This window comes from Aspergillus caelatus (genome assembly GCF_009193585.1).
Source record: "Aspergillus caelatus strain CBS 763.97 unplaced genomic scaffold BDV27scaffold_34, whole genome shotgun sequence".
NCBI lineage: Eukaryota > Fungi > Ascomycota > Eurotiomycetes > Eurotiales > Aspergillaceae > Aspergillus > Aspergillus caelatus.
This window is the reverse complement of record NW_022475297.1, coordinates 27,833-45,911: the sequence shown is the minus strand read 5'-3', so window position 1 is coordinate 45,911 and position 18,079 is coordinate 27,833. Positions and strand designations below refer to the sequence as shown.

Here is an 18,079-nt window from a genome sequence, read left to right as displayed (position 1 = left end):
CTTAAGTGGGTTCAAACCACAGGAATTTTCAGTATTGCCACAGAACCATTTAAGACATTAACGATCTTCAGGACTTTGGCTGCAGAATTATAGGTAAAGTGGAGTAGAAGTCAAGAGATGATGGGGCGAATGAACCTTCTTTCCATCTCTCGTATTCTCGTAATTTGATCGGCCCGCTCGGTATGACTACATAGAAAGGGACCCGCTTTTTAGAGCCCTTACCACCCAAACGCCTTCGAAAGAAGTCTCTACTCGTTCATAGGGCGTAAAGGGGGATGTTTAATAAAATCAAAATAAGCCAAGTGTAGTAAGAAGAGTCGGTATTTGGATTTACGTCATGAACCTCACCCGGTATATATATTACGATTGAAGTTCAGGAAAAATGCAACACTGTTCAAAGTAAAGTTGTCCCCAGCATAATTTTTCCCTTTGATCGGGATTCCCTGGAGTCCAGATGAGAGTCAATAGTTATGTGGCCCTCTTGGGTCTGTTACATGTAACTGGAGGGTCTGCGAATGGTTCTCCAGCACCAGCTCTACCCTATACCGCTCAGACCTATACCAGTTCCGAGGGAACACCTATGGTTTTTGACGAAAGTACTCTTATCAAGTTAGCCTCAAATGGTACCAGTCCTTCGATTGTTATCCTTGATTATGGACGTAATGTCGAAGGATATGCTACCTTCCATGTCTCTAAAAGGTCCGGTGACACTTCTACCTTCGAAATGACATACAGCGAGACTCGTGCTCTTCTAGATTCAGACATGGTGTGTATTCTCCAACTGTGTCGATGGGAACGAATACTGATCCTATCTAGGGGGACGGTCCGATGCCATTGGCGGCTGCCATGGATACTTATCGAATCAACCGATACAACATCACCGAACAAAAGACCTATACCAACCGCCTGATCCAAGGGGGCTTGCGATACCAGAAGCTGAATCTCTCCAGTGCAGGTGAAGTCGAGCTGTCTGGTATCGGGTTCAAACCTACCGTATCTAGAGCACCTATCGCTGCTCTACCGGGCTCTTTCAGCTGTTCTGACCCTGTTCTGAACCGTATCTGGCAGGTCGGTGCTCGCACAACGCAGCTGACAGAAATCCCTGCTAAGAGCCTGCCAAACTTCTGGGTTATTACTGATGAGGGAGCTTTTATCGACAGCTTGGCACCCCAACCATTCAGCGCCGATTTTGCCACGGCCATGACTGCCTACGATCTCGAATTTTCTGTCAAGCCTATAATGAATGGTTTTGGATTCACTGTTTTGAGCGACACCCTTGCTAATGGGATTTATATCTTTGTTAACGTTGCCAATTCTTCAATCTCTGCACACGCTGGATCCACTGAGCGTTCGGACCCTATTGCGTCTGCCAAATTGCCATCAAATATTACTTTAAATCAATGGCACATAGTCCAGAGCAATGTGGAAATGGTTGGTATTTCAGTTCGGATCGACGGTGTGCCTGTCTTCAACTTTTCTCAATCTGCTGCATTCTACGGATCCTTTGGGCTGGGCGCATCTCTAGGTCATTCGGCACTTTTCACCAACGTCTCCTTAACGGTTTCCGGACAGGATATGTACTATTCGTCCTTAAATGATGCATCCGCGTTACAGGACTTTCTCCTCGGTACAAACCCCTTGCCTGTTAGCGTTGACGGCTCTCGTCGGGATCGTATTGCCTATGCAGGAGACTTGGATATGGCGACTGGAACAGCGTTCGCTAGTACATACGGTCATGACTATATCAACGGTACTATAGAGCTGCTAGGCTCATTCCAGATGCCGCCAGGGTTTTTTGTCCCAACTACCAAAATCCAGCAAGCTCCTCGCAAGACTGAGATTGACGCTAATATCACCGGCTTGATTGGATATTCATTTAGTATGGTCAGCGCCATGGCGCGCTTCTATGAGCAGACTGGCGATGCAAATTTCCTGAATCATTGGGCGCCTAAAACAGCTCGCATGCTTGATTGGGCCCATTCTCAGACACTCCCTAACAGCCTGTTTAATATCTCTAATTCCGCTCTTGGTGGTGATTGGAATTACTATGATCCCGCCTTGGATGGAGTGGTCAGCAAGTTCAACCTGATTTACGCCTATGCCCTTAAACAGTGGCTCCCATTTATGGATGATGCGGGTTTGAATACTACTTTGTATGCAGGACGTCTGCACAACCTACAAAATGCCATCAACAAGCATCTTTGGAGCGATACACTACAGGCGTACTATTTATCTGATTCCCACAAAGACTTTTTATCCCAAGAAGCAAACGCCCTTGCGGTGCTTGCTGACACGACCGCATATGGGAATCGAACATCCAGAACAGTTCTTTCGACCCTGGCCCGCGAGCTTTACGTACCATCAGGTGCTCTTGCCTTCTCCAATAGGAGTGCTGCAAGTGGATGGGCACAGAAAATAAGCCCTTATGCGTCTGGATATCATTTGAAGGCCGCCTTTCATGCCAATGACAGTGTCACTGCCAACTATCTTCTTCACAGTGTATGGGGTCCTATCAGCGATGCATCACATACCAATTATACTGGCTGCATGTGGGAAGTCATGATGGCCGACGGTACTCCTGGACTTGGTTCTAGTACATCATTGTGTCATGCTTGGAGCTCAGGGCCTACCGCCGATTTGAGTCGCTATGTTCTGGGCGTGCAGCCTGTGACTCCGGGCTTCAAGGAGTGGAAGGTTGTTCCACAATCATTGGATCTCGATTGGGCTAAGGGAGCCTACCCAGTTCCTGGTGGTAAAATCAATGTGGATTGGTCGTTTGACAGCAATAACCTGCTGCACATGACGGTCACCGCCCCTAACGGTACCAGAGGCACGGTCTATCTTCCAACTCCTCTGAAGGAGACTTTGCATAAATACAATGCCACAGCCTTCCTCTCGAATGAGAAAGATTTCTTTACAGTCAAAGGTGGTGAGACATTCTCGATTCATCAGACGGACTAGGCTGTACCGCTGAAGTATGTATTCTTTAGCATCCACGCTATGGCAATCTCTGAATGAAATATTCGGGAAATATTCATTGCAGCCACTTCTATGTCTTTCACTACCACATTTGATTTTCAGATTCTCCGTTTCATTGTATTGCTCTTATATTCTTGATTCTCAGTACAGTTTACTCTTAGTTACTTCGAAGTTAATAGATATTGCCGATATCCCCACTGTGATAATTGATACCACTTTCATATATGCCCCTCAATCCACGAAAGCAAATTACAAATGCAAATAGATTATCCAGCCTCCTCTAGAATACATAGAAATGCTATCGTTAATATAATCAACTAGTCTAGAAATACTGTATCGCCACTATACGTAGACGCATTTTCTCCACGGAGGCTTGGTCCTCTGGGATATGATCAGAGCAGAAACATTGAGCTATATAAGAAATATGTTGGAACCATTACTCGATACCTAATGATTTGTCAGGACGAGCATTGTCTTTGGCTTCCTGCTTTCTTGTTCGGGTCGCCCGTTAAGTACCTAACAACCGGGTATTACGACTCATTTACTGCGAATGATACCTCGCACAATAGATTCAAGCGTGAGGGAAGGTCTTGATAGTGACTTGTATAGATATCCTCATCCTGCATCCAGTAAAGCTAAGTACGACATTGAAGTTGGCTCTATGGGTATAATGTGAATGCTGAGATCAGGTATAAGAATGTGCGTGGAATCTATTCACAGAAAGTGGCCACGGAAATGAGTATCGTTGATACAATGCGACGTTGAATTACTCTGCGGCTTTTGTTGTCGATGGATTATCAGGATCCTTCAGATTAATCGACAGTGTCTCCCTTGCATCTTTCTAGTATTGCACTGTTGTTGACTTTGTTGCTTCCGAGCGAGTAACAGTGTTTCTCAGCTTATCACACCCCACAGAACAAATTTAAATGCTAACCCACGACAAATACAGCAGGGCCTGATTATTATGGTTTGTGGCTTATGATAGCCAACATGATATGCTTTCTACATGCTTGGCGATGCATGATAAGACATCTTTGTTCCAATCTCAGACATCGGACAAAGTCCGGTCTGTTCAAGAGTCCTATACCAAGCCGTATCCCGGACAGAGACGCCCAGGAATTGTCACACATTATAAAGAATCACCAGGTCGTAAAAGGAAGAATAAAATATCATTTTATACTCTCCAGTCTGCCGTTTACTTCGGAGTGTTGGACGAGGGCAACATCCGTTTCCCAGACCGATACCTAAGCGACTATGAATCAGGCAAGCACTTCCAGAAGACCGCTATAGCGTATGAGGAAACACTTTCCTATTGGCGTGTTTCACCGATTGCACCGCTTCTGCCCCGAGTATCGCGCCGAATGGCTCTGTGGGGTTGTTAAACCGATCCCTCGTGGCTTTAGCCATGTTGGTAGGCCTGCTCGGCTTCCGGCCGATTCTGTCTTACGCACTAGCACGTTGTATGGAGTTGATGCTCCTACCCGATCATATCTTACTCGTGGATGCCTGCTGTCTTTCGCCACTGGTTTTCGGTGAGGTCATTAGGATAAGTGTCAGGCCGATCGCTTTGACGCACTCCGCCGTTTCAGATAGCCAAGGAGTAGCAGCATCCTTGGTGGTGATATTGGGCCATGTCTCACATAGTATGTAAAAGCGCTATAGGTGCCAAATCTTGGTTATCCCACAATTTTGGACACGTCGGGTAATTTTAATGATAATGTCTCTTCGTTATATATGTCTAGATACACCTGACGCCGTTTGCCGTAAACACTGCAGTACACGCATAGTCGTGAAAATCATAAATTTCTGAGTTTATGTGCTTGAAAAAGATCTTGTGGAAAAGTAGTGACCCAAGCATACTGCGACAAAAACCACTAGGCAGTGTTTGCACATGAAAAGCTTTGGCTACTAGGGTCATCATGGATAGCCTTGCCTGAACTGTATAGACCGAGTCCACACTAGATAGTGTTAATTAAAGGGATACGACGCGACACTGGGTATAAGGTGAGTGCGCTTACCATTATAATTCCGAGGCAGATACACAATGTATTAAATATAGTCAAGAGGATCTTCCTCGGTGACGAAAACCAGAGGTCCTTGTTCATATACAACCAGAAGGCACCCGGTAGTCCGAAGCTGAACCAGCTAGCGAATAAGGCAGTCTAGAGCATTATAGTCAGTATAGAACTGTCGCTATTTTTAAAGGCAAGAAAAACATACCATCAAGCTGAGCAGGTTACTAAAGACAGGAATTGCAGAAGCAATAACCCAGGCAACAACCCATAGTGCTACACCAATTCCTATCCAGGAGCCGACGGCAACAAAATCACGCTTATGCATGCGATCGGTACCGGCGAATACACGGGTATATATCGATTTGCACGCGATATGGCCGTTTATGACGCCGGCAATGATGATCTGAAACTGTTAGCCTGCAAGATTCATATGTACTAGAGCTCAGCCATGTGTTAATGGAGCTTACCGTGGGCAAAGCAATGCCATAAGCAATCTTTCCCACCAGCGGGCCAGCTGATCCAAGTGCTGGTGATTCAACACCCTCACCAGCATATCGGTAAATTACAACACCGCAAACAAGATAGAGAGATATGTCGATACATTGCAAGAGTGACAGCGCCTTTGGAAAGTCCTTGGGGTCTTTCAATTCGGCGATAATGTTAAAGAATGCGTTATGGCTCGCTATGTTTGGTCAGATTTGACTTTCTCTGGTGTCGGCGTCCAATGGCAAGTATTTGTCCATTGTATTCCATGTCTGATGTGACTCACCATAGGAGAGGGCTATATTCAAGGCCGAAGTCACTCCGGTTACCAGGCTCGGGTGGTTAATAGCAGTAGTAACAACCCCCGGTCGCTGTATCCCGATGGCAATCATGGCAATCATAACCGCGGTAAAGATGCTTATAAATGCTGCTCTGTGGTCAATGGGGGTAATGGTATACTAGGAGGATAGGAACTCACACGCCAGGGAGAGCCAGGACATCTTTGCCAATGTGCGCGGCAACGACATCAAGAGTGAAACAACAAGCCCCACGATACCAAAGACAATGGAGCAAGTGCCGTGGTTGGTAAGAGTGTTCATGGCGACCGTAAAGGTCAGGATATGACTTGCCATGAGGAACACCAGAAACAGCATCTGGCCGACAAAAAGCAGCTCCCGGCCAAATGGACCCATAAGCAGCTCGCCAGCATCGGCCATACTAGAGATATGAGGATATCTCCATTTGAACTGCCCAATCACGTAGCCAGTATATGATGCTATGAGGCCTAATGAGATGAGAATAATTATTGCGGGGACAAAGCCAAGGTTCGCAATGGCTGCTGGCAATGAGAGGATGCCCAGGGATATAGTCTCAGCAACCATAAGCAGGCCACATTGCCTAGAAAGCATCGTATCCATTAGCACATTTAGCCCGTTAATGAAATCGGACGTTTTCCCTTACCACCATTTCAAGACCTTATACTTCACCTCCGCATGTGTCTCGTCACCAAAAACATCCTGGCGGGTTGGTGTGAGTTCTATCTTCTTGTCCTCGATATTGCTTGCATCTAGCATTTCATTCCGTTGTTCTTCTAATCCTGACACAATACTACCTGACGGGGAAACGTTGACAATCTGAGAGCTTGACGTTACTCGAGGCATCTGTTAATATGTTGGTCTCTCCGGGCCTGTTTGATGGGATTCGGACAGAAGCTGAAAGGTTAAAAGCTTCAGGGATTGGATTAACTTGAATTAAAACAGGCTAGAAGGAGCTGAAAACTCGGAAGGAAGGTAGAAAGTCGTATAAGCGCGTTGGGGACCAGACTTACATATAGGATCGGGTAGTAGAAAGCGAGGAAGACCACGGCTAGCGGTCACAGAATCTTTTGCGGGGAACATGCTATGTGCATTCCAATCAACAGCAGACGAACGAACGGCAAAGTATACAAAGCATAATGGAGTAGAGTGGAGCTGAATGGGGATCCGGGGGTAATGTGGAATATGATAGGGGCTGATGCCAGATACCGTTGATACGAGATAAAGATTGCTGGCATTTGTCGCATACCCTTACACAACTAGAACTGATACCTTTGCTAATATGATGCTTATATTTAGGCCCAGCGGCAATTCACAATCATTCTGCAACAATATCCTTCTTCCACAATCTATATCGGTAAGTGGTATGACCGTACCCCGGGTTTTCAATGCACCCCCACGGGTTATAACTAATCTGGGGAATAATGGCAATTGATCACATTACTCAGAGGCCGCAAGCACCCCAGCAATTGCCGCTGGAGACGCAGACGGCCATGTCTCCGTCTGGAATTATCTCCAGCCGTGCATAGGGCTCCATCGTGATTACTCCTTTCAAGATATCTTTCCCGGAGTCACTTGCCTATTACGGTTAGTGAAGAGTCTAGACTGTGAGGCCTTTTCCATGATACAGACGAGATGTCTACTGTACGGCCCACTTTCTTTCCGCCTGTGCCGAACCACTTCATGGACATACGGGATAAGCCTTTGTGAAGAAACTTCTACACAACATTGTACGTTGCACGTTAGTAACCTTACATAGGAGGATCGGCATCTTATGTTAACATAACCTCAATTCGACAACTTCCCGTTTCGTGGGGTATACTACTATTATATTGTAAAAGCCCGAGAGATAAGACTTGCACCTACTCTACAGACACGTTCCATGGCAAAGACATCGACGTCTATCAGACCCACGGTTTCGGAATTGCCTTCCGAATGTGGTTTCTTTATCTTCCTCGGGAAAAAGAACAACATTAGACACCTGTTAGGCGGTTATCCACACGTACACCTTAAAAGAACTGTCTTGACGCTGCTTATTCTCGTCTGTCATTGTCCGAGAGTAATAGTGTAGGTTATATGTCACAACATAATATTTAGGTCCATTGGAAGTTTTAGGGAGGGGGTTAAGGTATTATTGAGCATAACAAACAGCATTAAGTGTCATAGGTTGTTAAGGTAAGTCACAGTAAGCTCGATTTATCAATGCACACCTCTTTTGAAGCTAGCTACACGCTACGCTGGATGCTCAGTAACACTCATCGTCATCATGGAGGAGCACCCTGTGCCCCATACCACTTGAGAAATTGATTTACGTCGCCTTTCCATATCTGAACAAGTGTTTGGCAATTCAAACAAGGTCCCACCGGTTCTGCCATATATTACCCGACAGCCTATCATCATACAGTGGTACATCCAAGTACCTCTTACACAACGCCAGTCCGTAGACACTTTGTGGCGCTTCATGTCCCCTGCATCAAATCAGCAGCCTCCCCCGTAACTTAAAGAATACTATACAGACCTTAAGAGGAAGTGAAACGGGTATGTCTCGGCACATCGGCCGAACTGTATGCCCCCGGTAACTTCGATATCCTTGCGGAAGGCCATCGTGGATGGGTAGTTCGATGTATGTGTTGCCTTGGGTCTAACGCTACATCGTTATATTCTTCTCCCCTTGGGAGACTATATAGAAAAACCCAGTTAGCCTTTCCTATACTTCCTAATTGCTTCTTACATTAGTCAATGCCCTATCACAGAAATGTCTTACCTCAAGCGTATAATTTCCCCACGAATAGCCACTAGCTCCGAAACCTGGTTGATTGAAATACCATAGAACCCAGGCTGATTAACGACATCCGCGAGAAAGTTATGGATCTACTGCAAAATTAGTGCGGCAAAAAGGATTCTTCGCACTTACGAGGTCTACCTGAGGCAGTGAGTATGTATACGCATTGCGCAGGTCAAGTTGACCATTGAAGGCCATGGGAATGGTTTCCGCCATTGTTGCTTCCGATCTGAAAATTGGCTAAGGTCTCATACAAGATTGTGAATTTCAAGAAGAATTACTGCGTTAGTATAGCTACAACAGAACTCAGGACTGAAAATTTTCAAAGTAAGATGATATTATTTGCTATCACCAGGACTACCATTTGCCACCTAATGGAAGGAACGACCATTTACTCGTTATGCTCCTCATACTCGTAAACTTCGAGTGGCTCAATTCTCTTTACTTTTAGCGCCCTTTGTCCCTTGACGGTCATAGTTCGGAGTATGGCTAGAAGCCCTGTAGGCTTGATAATTTGCCAGACCGTGTCGTCCATCTCGTTCCAGATATAGCACTGCTCGCCTGATTGAATCATGTACTGGGGAATCCCCGTTTCGCGCTTTGAAGTCATGAGAACCTTTGGCTTTGATAGCCCGAACCTCCTCGCCATCTTCTGGCCTTGGCTTCTATGATGTTTCCATACCAGGTCAAAGTGAATTTCGGCAGGATCGGTGGTCCAGTCGTCTGGGATGCTCTCGATCTGAGGCTATCGCGTTAGAACTCCTCTGCTCCTTTGTCCATAACCTTCAAAAAGTAACCCGAGCCTTGACTTACAGGCAGGTCCATGATGCTGGAGTGTAGACTCATGCTGTGGAGAAGGGGTGCTCTGAGGGTAATATTCCAAAGTTTCTGAATGTCAAACGTCAGGATGATGTCCCGACGGAAGCTCACGTGCCCTCAACAGAATGAAGCAATAAGCAGCGGCAGAGCTGAACAATTTTATTGTTATAGTGGCATACAGGTTATGAAAAGAAGAAGCCTATTTCAGCTGTGTTGGATGGGATACGTAACTGTTAACGGCTGACTGACTTGCACCTTCCGTCCATTGACTTCGAACAGTGATTGCTTTATATTCACTGGCTACATTTGTGTTTTATCCTCGACTTGCGTCTATTAATCCGTTCCTACCGTGTGGCCGGGCAACAGTATCAATTTGAGATAGAGAAAATATATCCAATATCTATGCAGATTTAGCTACCTTCGAGGGCGAGGAGTTGTTAGTAGTTATCTCGTAGGCATATGACACAACAGAGTCATCCTTGGTATGCTTAAAGACTACGCGAATCTAATAATTCATAATAAGACCTGAAATAACTCAATGTGAGTTTCTATATACAAATCAGTTGAGCCCTATCGACTACTACAAAGTTTTTAACGTGTTTTGAGATGGCAGGCGCGGGGTCACGGGATGCGAGGAATAGCTAAGCCGCTAGTGGCAAGAGTGTTTTCCATATTGGCCAATCACCGGTCGCCCGTCCCTCAATGTCGGTCACGTTTTCACACTCCACTCGCTGAACGCAGAGGTTCCCACGTGATACCCGCAAGCGTAAAGATAGCAACATTTCAATCAACTTGTCAAGAACCCCTCCTACCTGTCATCCCAAAGCTAATAGCCATAGTCCTTCAGTGAAGCAAGAAGCAAGTAAGCAAGAAACATAGAAGGAACGAAGAAAATGGCTTCACCTTCTGCCTCCGACGCTCTTCGCTGTCACCTCGCCTATGAGCCGGTGCCCCTGAAATTCGGTACCAGCGGCCGCCGTGGCAAAGTGGTTGATCTGACACAGTTGGAAATTTATACTAATGTGCTTGCTGAAATTCGCTATCTCCAATCCCTGGACCAACAGGATGGTGGTATTAAGTCCGGGGATGACTTCTATTTTGCGTATGACCTTCGGCCCAGCTCCACAAGCTATGTTGAGGAGGGTCGCGGAGGACTCTGCCAAGCAGTAGAGCAGGCGTTGAAGGATGGAGGCATGCATCCCATCAACCTAGGTGCTATCCCCACACCGGCTCTGACCTACTATGCCCTGAAACATGGTAAGGGCAGTATTATGGTTACCGGAAGCCACATCCCGTTCGACCGCAATGGGTACAAGCTCAACACATCGAAAGGGGAGCTCCTGAAGAAGGATGAACAGCCTATTAATAACAATGTCCAAGTCACTCGCGAGGAGCTACTCTCACAGCCATACGCTGAGTCCCTTTTCAATCAGCAGGGCATGCTTCGCAGCGCCCCATCCAACCTCCCACCTGTTGCGGCTGAAGGACGAGCTGCGTATATCAAGCGCTACACGGATTTCTTCCGGGGCGAAACACTAAAAGGCAAGAAGCTTCTTGTCTACCAGCACTCGGCCGTTGGCCGTGACGTCCTAGTGGAGATCCTCGAATTGCTTGGAGCTGAAGTCGTCACTGCCGGCCGAAGTGATACATTCGTACCGATTGATACTGAAGCCATCGATCAAGCCCAACTCGACACTGTTCAGAACCTCTACGACAGCACTGGACAGCAATTCGATGCGATGGTTTCTACTGACGGTGACAGCGATCGCCCTCTCATACTAGCCCCTGAGGGAGGCAAGCTCCGCTTCTTCGGTGGTGATCTGTTGGGCATGACAGTCGCCGAATTCCTGGGTGCCGACTCTGTTGTTGTGCCTATCAGCACTAACGATGCCATGGATCGTGGCTCACTTGCCAGTGTCACCGAGCCCAAGACGAAGATTGGTAGCCCTTACGTTATTGCTGGTATGCAGCACTCCCTCTCCAAGGGACGCCGACGCGTCTGTGGATGGGAAGCCAACGGTGGTTTCCTCACTGGCTCTGATATTGAGCGCAATAACAATATCCTTACCGCACTTCCCACTCGTGATGCTGTGTTGCCTCTGCTCTGCGCTTTGTTTGCGGCGGGCAACCGTAGCATCACTGTACCCGAACTGTTCGCCACGCTGCCCAAGCGTTCCAGCCGTGCCGCTTTGATTCGGAACTTCCCTCGCGCAACGAGCTTGAAGATTATCGACCGTTTCTCCCCACCCGAGTCCACTATGCAGGAGGTATCCTATCAACCAGATCATGTTGTTGCCTACGACGGTAGCCGTGCTCAACTTCAGGTTACAGAGTCTGATGCCAAGAAACTCGAGCAGATCCGCCAAGAGCTCGAGACCGTGTTCTCCCCAGAATATGGTTTCTCATCCATTGCCCGCTTGAACTACACAGACGGAGTTAGAATCATCTTCGCTAGCGGCGATGTCGCTCACTTCCGCCCCTCGGGCAACGCTGATGAACTCCGTATCTACGCCGTTGCTGACACGCAGGAGCGTGCCGATGCAATCGCTTCGCAAGGTGTTGCTGAACCCAATGGTCTTCTCAGGAGTCTGGAGCGCACTGTTTGAGTGGCAGATAGTTTGTCATGGCTAGCACATTCCTTTCTTTCGTCAGTACTCTACAGTCGGTGCGATGACTGCATGCCTTTGAGGCGAAGGGCATTGCATTTACTACCCGATCACTGCCTAAATACAAACATATTCTAATCAACACTTCCTGAGCAAAATGTTTTTGTATCCTAATTTAATCTTAACGGCTCCCTTCCGGACGAATGTTCCGAGTTTCACTAAGAGGCCATTCTTCCAAGGCAATTTGCTTACCTCTCTCCACTGCTCTTACAGCTTCACAACAAAGGGCATTTGATAATCCAATAACAGTTTATGTAACTCAGTAAGTCTCAATGGCGATAATCACACCAGAATGTTGTCCTTGAGGTAATCGATAAGTATCAATATTGACTCTTGTATCAAATGGCAACCATCTATGACATGCTTTGAATACACCGCCTGCTTCGTCGGGACGATTGGTAGTTAAGACAGTAAGACCCACATCATGGATATACTGGCTTCCATTGGTAACAAGGCAGAAAAGGCTGAACCTGCAAATAATCTAACACTTTTTGCCCGAGATCGATGGTATCATCTAAGGTACGTCGTGCCTCGAAAGCCGCATGATTGGAGTTAACTCTCACCATTGTGGGGGCCTGTTTTCACTCCTGTTTGCGGATATAGACATCATAACATTATTTCATTATGCGCATAGTGTATTAGAGTGTGTACTTTGACAAGCTATCTATTACAGGAGTATGCATAGGTGCAAACATATCACGTAGAGATCGTTTGGTTAGTAGTCTGGATCAGCACCCGACGATAAGTTGTCAAGGGATAAATGCCATTATCCTTAACCTCCAGAACCAAATGCAACAACCAACAGCCAGAAGGGTTGTCCCCCTTTCCATTACAGCTGTCCTCGGAAGCGGGGATCTTCACCTGTACCTGTTGGCCATTCTTCGCAATTGTCAAGTTTAATGCAGGGACCTGTCCTGCCACGTTCCAATCATCGGAGCCCGGCTCTTCGTACTGGAACCAGTTGTACGACAACTTGTCACCATCGGGATCATAAGTACCAGCAGTATCGAGGTTAATCGTCGAGCCTGCTTCAGCCGTCACCTTAAACGGGGCCAATTCCTTGCTTCCGTTAACAGAGACAACGGGGTGGTGGTTCGCCTTGCTAGTGTTCGCTGGGAGAGTCCATTGCATGCGAGCGGCGAAATCGTTCTGGTAGGCGTCACGCCATCTCCAAATAGTAGCATAGTTGGAGCTGAAGGTCTTGTTGTTAAGACCCACCACGCGATCCGCTGCATCACTATAGTGGTTGTAGTTCACGGCTGTTGATGGATCCACTTTGGTATATCTTCCACCCCAAGATCCATATCCGGGGTTCTCAGAGTCACCCAGCCCATTCTGGATCAGATACAGGAAGGTAGGAGTATCCCCTTCCATGATGAACTTGAAATCGGGATAGGCGACACTACCGTAGGGTCCAACCTGGATGTTGTCGCGGAGCCACTCATGAGTCACTGTGGTCGAATTTGGACCACCCTCATCCTTGTTGTAGTACGTCTCGCCGGAGATGGCAATCCAGGTTGCCATACCGTATTGGTTCCATCCGTGGGTGGAGGAAATGTAGAAGATATCTGGGTAGTTCCGACGGATCCAGGGACCCGTGTCATCTTGATCGGAAATGGCATACACGCGCAACTTGGAACGCATGGCAGCCGCGTCTTCGGATGAGTAGTTCTGGTGGATCTTATACAACACCTGAGCCAGAACGTTTGTACCACCCCAAGCGAGGACCCAGAGGGGCTTCTCGGATGGGGACTGGAGACGTTGGAGAAGGAGCTTTCCGCCGTCGCTAAGTGTGACGTTGCTTCCCACTGCTTTCATGCCATAGGTCTAGGAAGAGTTAGGGTTTGTGCGATCTAAGGGACTGAGGAACGGTTGACTTACTGCTGCGCCGCTGCGTAGGATACTCCGGAAGTAATCTCCGGAGGCATACTGGGCATCGGGAGGAGCATGCTTGTTAAGGTTATCGGTGACATTTCCATAGGCGTTAATCACCTGCAGCATATCCTCTGGGTGCACTGCATCTCTGAGCCAAGTGGATGTCGAGGCGACGAGGCCCTCAGTTTTGAATTGGTTAGAGTAGAGGAGATACCGTGTCAAGGACTCTTGGTCATCCGGTTCATTCGAGATATCTGATAGGATGAACACCCGTGGTTTGTCTTGGTAGGACAAGAGGGACGACGTATTGACAGTCTTGCAGACGGCCTGCACTGCCAGCGTCCCGAGGACTGTAAGTCTCAGTAGTGACGCTACCATCTTGTTTATGGCTAAAATGGGGGATAATGGAAATGAAAAAAAAACCACCGTCTGGAGAGGAAAGGAAGGATCACGCAAAAAACCCTGGTTTTATATATCCCGCCGAAGAGCCGACTTTGGATCCGAGATGACCCCGGGATTGTAAGATGCATATCCTAACCGGCCGATCACGGCAAGCCTGAACGATTCTCGGTTCCCTACCGTCATACCCCATTCCCTCCATATTTCCATGGCAGTCCGACAATTCCGATTGAAAGAACCCCACATTTCTCAAAGCCATGTGGGATAAAGTGGAGAAAATACTCCACGGGGAACGGCGGGCTGCTCTCTGACTGGTCATATTCTTGGGAAAAGTTGGATGAGATGCCGTTCATAAGTCCGAAATAGGAAATTTTAACCACTGTTTAGCGAACTCTGCACCGTTTCCTGACTCTCTCGGCACACCGTGCAGCCTAAACTGGGTCTTGGATGATGTCAGTCAATATGTTAATATCATTCCCGGCTGAGCGTTTTACTCGGCCATGACTCATGACATTTATTTAGTACCCATAGCCATGTATCTAGCGCGGTATACGAATCCAATCAGATGCGTGATTTTCGCAACATTGCTCCAAATATCTTCTAAGCAATTTTGCCGATCCTCTCAGGGCCGCTTAGCTAATCATGTTCCGATCCTCGACTTTCGGGATCCCGCCGCAGGGTCTTTGGGCCTCTCACTTTGAGCCCATTGCAAATTTTCACCAGCGGGTCCAGGATAGGAAATAAGCTTAGCATACATCAGACTACGGATGGAAGACACCTTTCGTAATTTTTAAGTTCATGGTTATCGCTCTGTGTTGGAAGGTTCGTCGTTAGCATACCAGCGTGCAACTTGGAGGAATATATATCAGTCCAAATCACTGCCGTGCCGAGATACCGCAAAAAATGTTCCACTTGTTGAATCTGTACTTGGAGAAGGAATGAAATGATCAGTTTAAACACTGTATGAGCTTATCCGAACTTCAATAATGTATACGTAACTATAAATCACGAGACTGTTCATCAAGTCCAAACGCAGCCATGGTAACTGTACACCAAGTATTCAGGTAGAGATTTACAATCTTGAGTCTATGCTGACGCCCGTTTCTATCCAAATGTCAATGGAATTCCTCCTAAGAAATCGGAGCCAGCTTGGTGGTGATCTGAGAAAGTTGTCTGAACAGCTGCGTATTGTGAAGCCATGTCATCACTCTAGAGAACACAGAAGCAGTGGGACCAGCGGGCATAGGAACAAAATCCCCGAAAAGAACATTTTTTTTTTTTTAAAAAAAAAAAAAAAAAAAGTTGCACATTAACCTCGCACAGTTGGAGCATACAATAAGCCTGTTTCTATGTTCGGAACACCTAATTATTGTAAAGAAGGCAGTATTCCTGCTTTCTACAAGATACACTGAACGTCATCTGGTGTATCGGATCAGGATGATTTCAATTTGGGCAACATCCTCTCCTTTCTATTAAGCAGTAGTCTTTACCATAGAAGGCTTTATGATAGAAATACCTGTTGTAAGAAGCATATATTCAAACGTGTTACTAAATCTCAAGATTCGAACTAATTACAGTATAGTCCGACAGCAAATAGAATTTGACAAGAAGATAAACAAATCGACCTTTTCCTCCACGACTTATTCCTGAAGCTTCTGTATCTGGTGCAAGACTCAGGATTTAGTTGCAAGTACAGACTCCATCTTTGCACTGGCCACCGGGCTTTCCGATATAGGAGCAGTGGTCTTCGCAGAAAAGTCCGCCCCAAGGATTGGGGAAGCTGCAGGAAATGCTGCGCTTCTCCATGTCTCTTGCATTCAACGCTTCCGTAATTCCCTTATCAGTCTCCTCTTCAATTCCATAGTCTTTCAGGACATTGCGGAGGCCAACATCGCCATCGATCACCTCATCGGTGCGCTTGCTTCTGGGGTAGCAGGCGCAAATGGTATAGCCGGGGCAGCCATCACGCGGGAGACAGCGACCGCCGCTAGGGTTGCCCTCTCGCACACAGGTTTTGCTGCAAGTATCGTCACCTCCAAGCCCGCAGGAGATCGAGTTGTGGCAGAAGGCCTCCGCCAAAGAGGAGCAGACGACGAAGGTCGCGATAACACCACCGAAGAAACGCATTTTGTAGGGTTTCTATATTTCAACATTGGTTAATTCGTTGTCTGAATGATCAAGTTTGATTGGAATGCTCAGTCCCCTTACAAATTGGAGTGCGATAAATGATCACGTCAAGTGGAGGGGTTTGGAGTTTTTGTTGTTCTGGTAGGCAATCGACTTCTGGGTTTTGGATTGTTGATGATTCCCAAACCAGCAGACTCCTAACCCGTATTTATATCCTTCGCTCCCCCTGAAGCTGTGTATACCCGACTCCATCAATCTCGTGTTCCTTCTCGTGTTCAGCCTCCAAAGGGATAACCCTAAGTCCCTCCCCGTGTGCCCACCACGCCAGGGATTTGGCTGAATGGTAGAGATCTTCAAGAAACACGAGAAGTCTGTGTCATGAAAAAGAGCCTTTGAGGCAGGAAACAATGATGATCCGATATCAATGATTCTATACTCTTTTCTTGGCCAGTCCAGCCTGCATCCTTACGTATTTCAAAGCTCGTATTGCTGGCTTAGTCGTCTCGACACGCGGATCCACTAAAGCCACTCCCGGCCCCCGGACGATGAGGGTGGCAGGGATCGACGCTTGGCCGAAGCTTTTTTCTAGAATAGAAACCTCGTATAGTTTGATGTTCTATCGTGGAGCTCTCCAGCTCAAATGATAGGCATGCTCATACGAGATACACGAACGCTAACCCCACGAAGCGCAGATCACCATCAAATCCTGCAAATCTGCTATCATCAGTAAAAGGCCGGTTCGATTAGAAAGGTTTAACTTTCTGCAGTTTTCTAACGACAATGAAGATCTGCAAGGCTGTTTAGAGAACAGAAAATTAGTGTTAGAAGCGCTAGCCGGAGTAGGTAAGGGGCACTAAAAGATGCCCAATAACCCTCCAGTCACACGGCATGAGTGAGCTCTATACAGCCTCCGGCTTTCCTAAATAGGATGTATTTTACGATTGGTCTACAGAGTAAATAGTGAATGCTTTCAGACCCACTGAATATAGAAATTCAGCAATATTGGCTGCTAGGGCAGTGGTACACTTCTAGACAACCCCTTACAATTGCCACACATGGTTGAGAAAGATGATACGTAAGAGAATCGTACCACAGATGGACGACGACACATGAGAGGCTGGAAGGTTGTATAGGGATTTGCTGGAAGTGACAAAATGGACAGGTCTAGTTGGACGGAATCTCAAAGTCGTGAGTCTGCCTTCCTTCGAATGTCTTGGTCTCGTATTCACTTCCTTCGTTTCTCTTTTTATCCCGCCAACTAGTCAGCCCCAAGTGCCCAACAGAGGCTACTAGCCAGGTTCTTACTATCTTTTCAATGAGAGGACTGGCTTTTGTAGACTTCGAACCAAGCGTTCAACGCTTTCACATTATAGGGTGTGGTCGCGAGTAAACGAGGTAGAACGCGGTACGATCACAATCTGCCTTCCATGTAGTATCCCATCTTTGAAACGGCGAATCGCCACATGCTGTCACTTTCTCAATCCTGAAAAGGACGAAAAACGCGGTATGGGGTGAGACTCTCAGACTAGTTTCGGGTGCCTGACGAGGACGCCCCGTTTCATCTATGAAGCCATTTATTGCCAAGGAAAGTAAAAAGAAAGAGGAAACGATAAAAGCAAA

General features: G+C 46.9%; 7 protein-coding genes across 7 annotated transcripts; 2 read left to right on the top strand and 5 right to left on the bottom strand.

The window, feature by feature from the left end:
* Nucleotides 1-454: 454 nt before the first annotated feature.
* On the top strand, nt 455-2,961 carry BDV27DRAFT_142684 (putative alpha-L-rhamnosidase C; the record flags this gene model as incomplete). The annotated part of the gene is made up of 2 exons (XM_032069988.1): nt 455-766; nt 817-2,961. The coding sequence occupies 2 exons, from the start codon at nt 455-457 to the stop codon at nt 2,959-2,961; spliced, it is 2,457 nt and encodes an 818-aa protein (XP_031930612.1).
* A 1,892-nt stretch (nt 2,962-4,853) lies between these two features.
* Nucleotides 4,854-6,637, bottom strand: BDV27DRAFT_169470 (transmembrane amino acid transporter protein-domain-containing protein; the record flags this gene model as incomplete). Its single annotated transcript, XM_032075040.1, has 7 exons — nt 4,854-4,937; nt 4,998-5,141; nt 5,200-5,397; nt 5,462-5,676; nt 5,764-5,904; nt 5,956-6,374; nt 6,438-6,637. 7 exons carry the CDS (start codon nt 6,635-6,637, stop codon nt 4,854-4,856), a joined length of 1,401 nt encoding a protein of 466 aa, XP_031930611.1.
* Nucleotides 6,638-8,551: 1,914 nt separating this feature from the next.
* Nucleotides 8,552-8,789, bottom strand: BDV27DRAFT_154823 (uncharacterized protein; the record flags this gene model as incomplete). The annotated part of the gene is made up of 2 exons (XM_032072021.1): nt 8,552-8,662; nt 8,715-8,789. 2 exons carry the CDS (start codon nt 8,787-8,789, stop codon nt 8,552-8,554), a joined length of 186 nt encoding a protein of 61 aa, XP_031930610.1.
* A 175-nt stretch (nt 8,790-8,964) lies between these two features.
* On the bottom strand, nt 8,965-9,419 carry BDV27DRAFT_154822 (uncharacterized protein; the record flags this gene model as incomplete). Its single annotated transcript, XM_032072020.1, has 2 exons — nt 8,965-9,318; nt 9,387-9,419. 2 exons carry the CDS (start codon nt 9,417-9,419, stop codon nt 8,965-8,967), a joined length of 387 nt encoding a protein of 128 aa, XP_031930609.1.
* A 770-nt stretch (nt 9,420-10,189) lies between these two features.
* On the top strand, nt 10,190-12,374 carry BDV27DRAFT_123680 (phosphomannomutase). Its single transcript, XM_032065921.1, has one exon. The coding sequence runs from the start codon at nt 10,286-10,288 to the stop codon at nt 11,996-11,998; it is 1,713 nt and encodes a 570-aa protein (XP_031930608.1). The 5' UTR covers nt 10,190-10,285; the 3' UTR covers nt 11,999-12,374.
* A 334-nt stretch (nt 12,375-12,708) lies between these two features.
* On the bottom strand, nt 12,709-14,876 carry BDV27DRAFT_123679 (uncharacterized protein). The gene is made up of 2 exons (XM_032065920.1): nt 13,940-14,876; nt 12,709-13,885 (listed from the first exon to the last, which is right to left on the bottom strand). Exons 1-2 carry the CDS (start codon nt 14,309-14,311, stop codon nt 12,755-12,757), a joined length of 1,503 nt encoding a protein of 500 aa, XP_031930607.1. The 5' UTR covers nt 14,312-14,876; the 3' UTR covers nt 12,709-12,754.
* A 1,136-nt stretch (nt 14,877-16,012) lies between these two features.
* AfusinC (Defensin domain protein) lies at nt 16,013-16,459 on the bottom strand (the record flags this gene model as incomplete). The annotated part of the gene is made up of 1 exon (XM_032072019.1): nt 16,013-16,459. One exon carries the CDS (start codon nt 16,457-16,459, stop codon nt 16,013-16,015), a length of 447 nt encoding a protein of 148 aa, XP_031930606.1.
* Between the last annotated feature and the right edge of the window lie 1,620 nt (nt 16,460-18,079).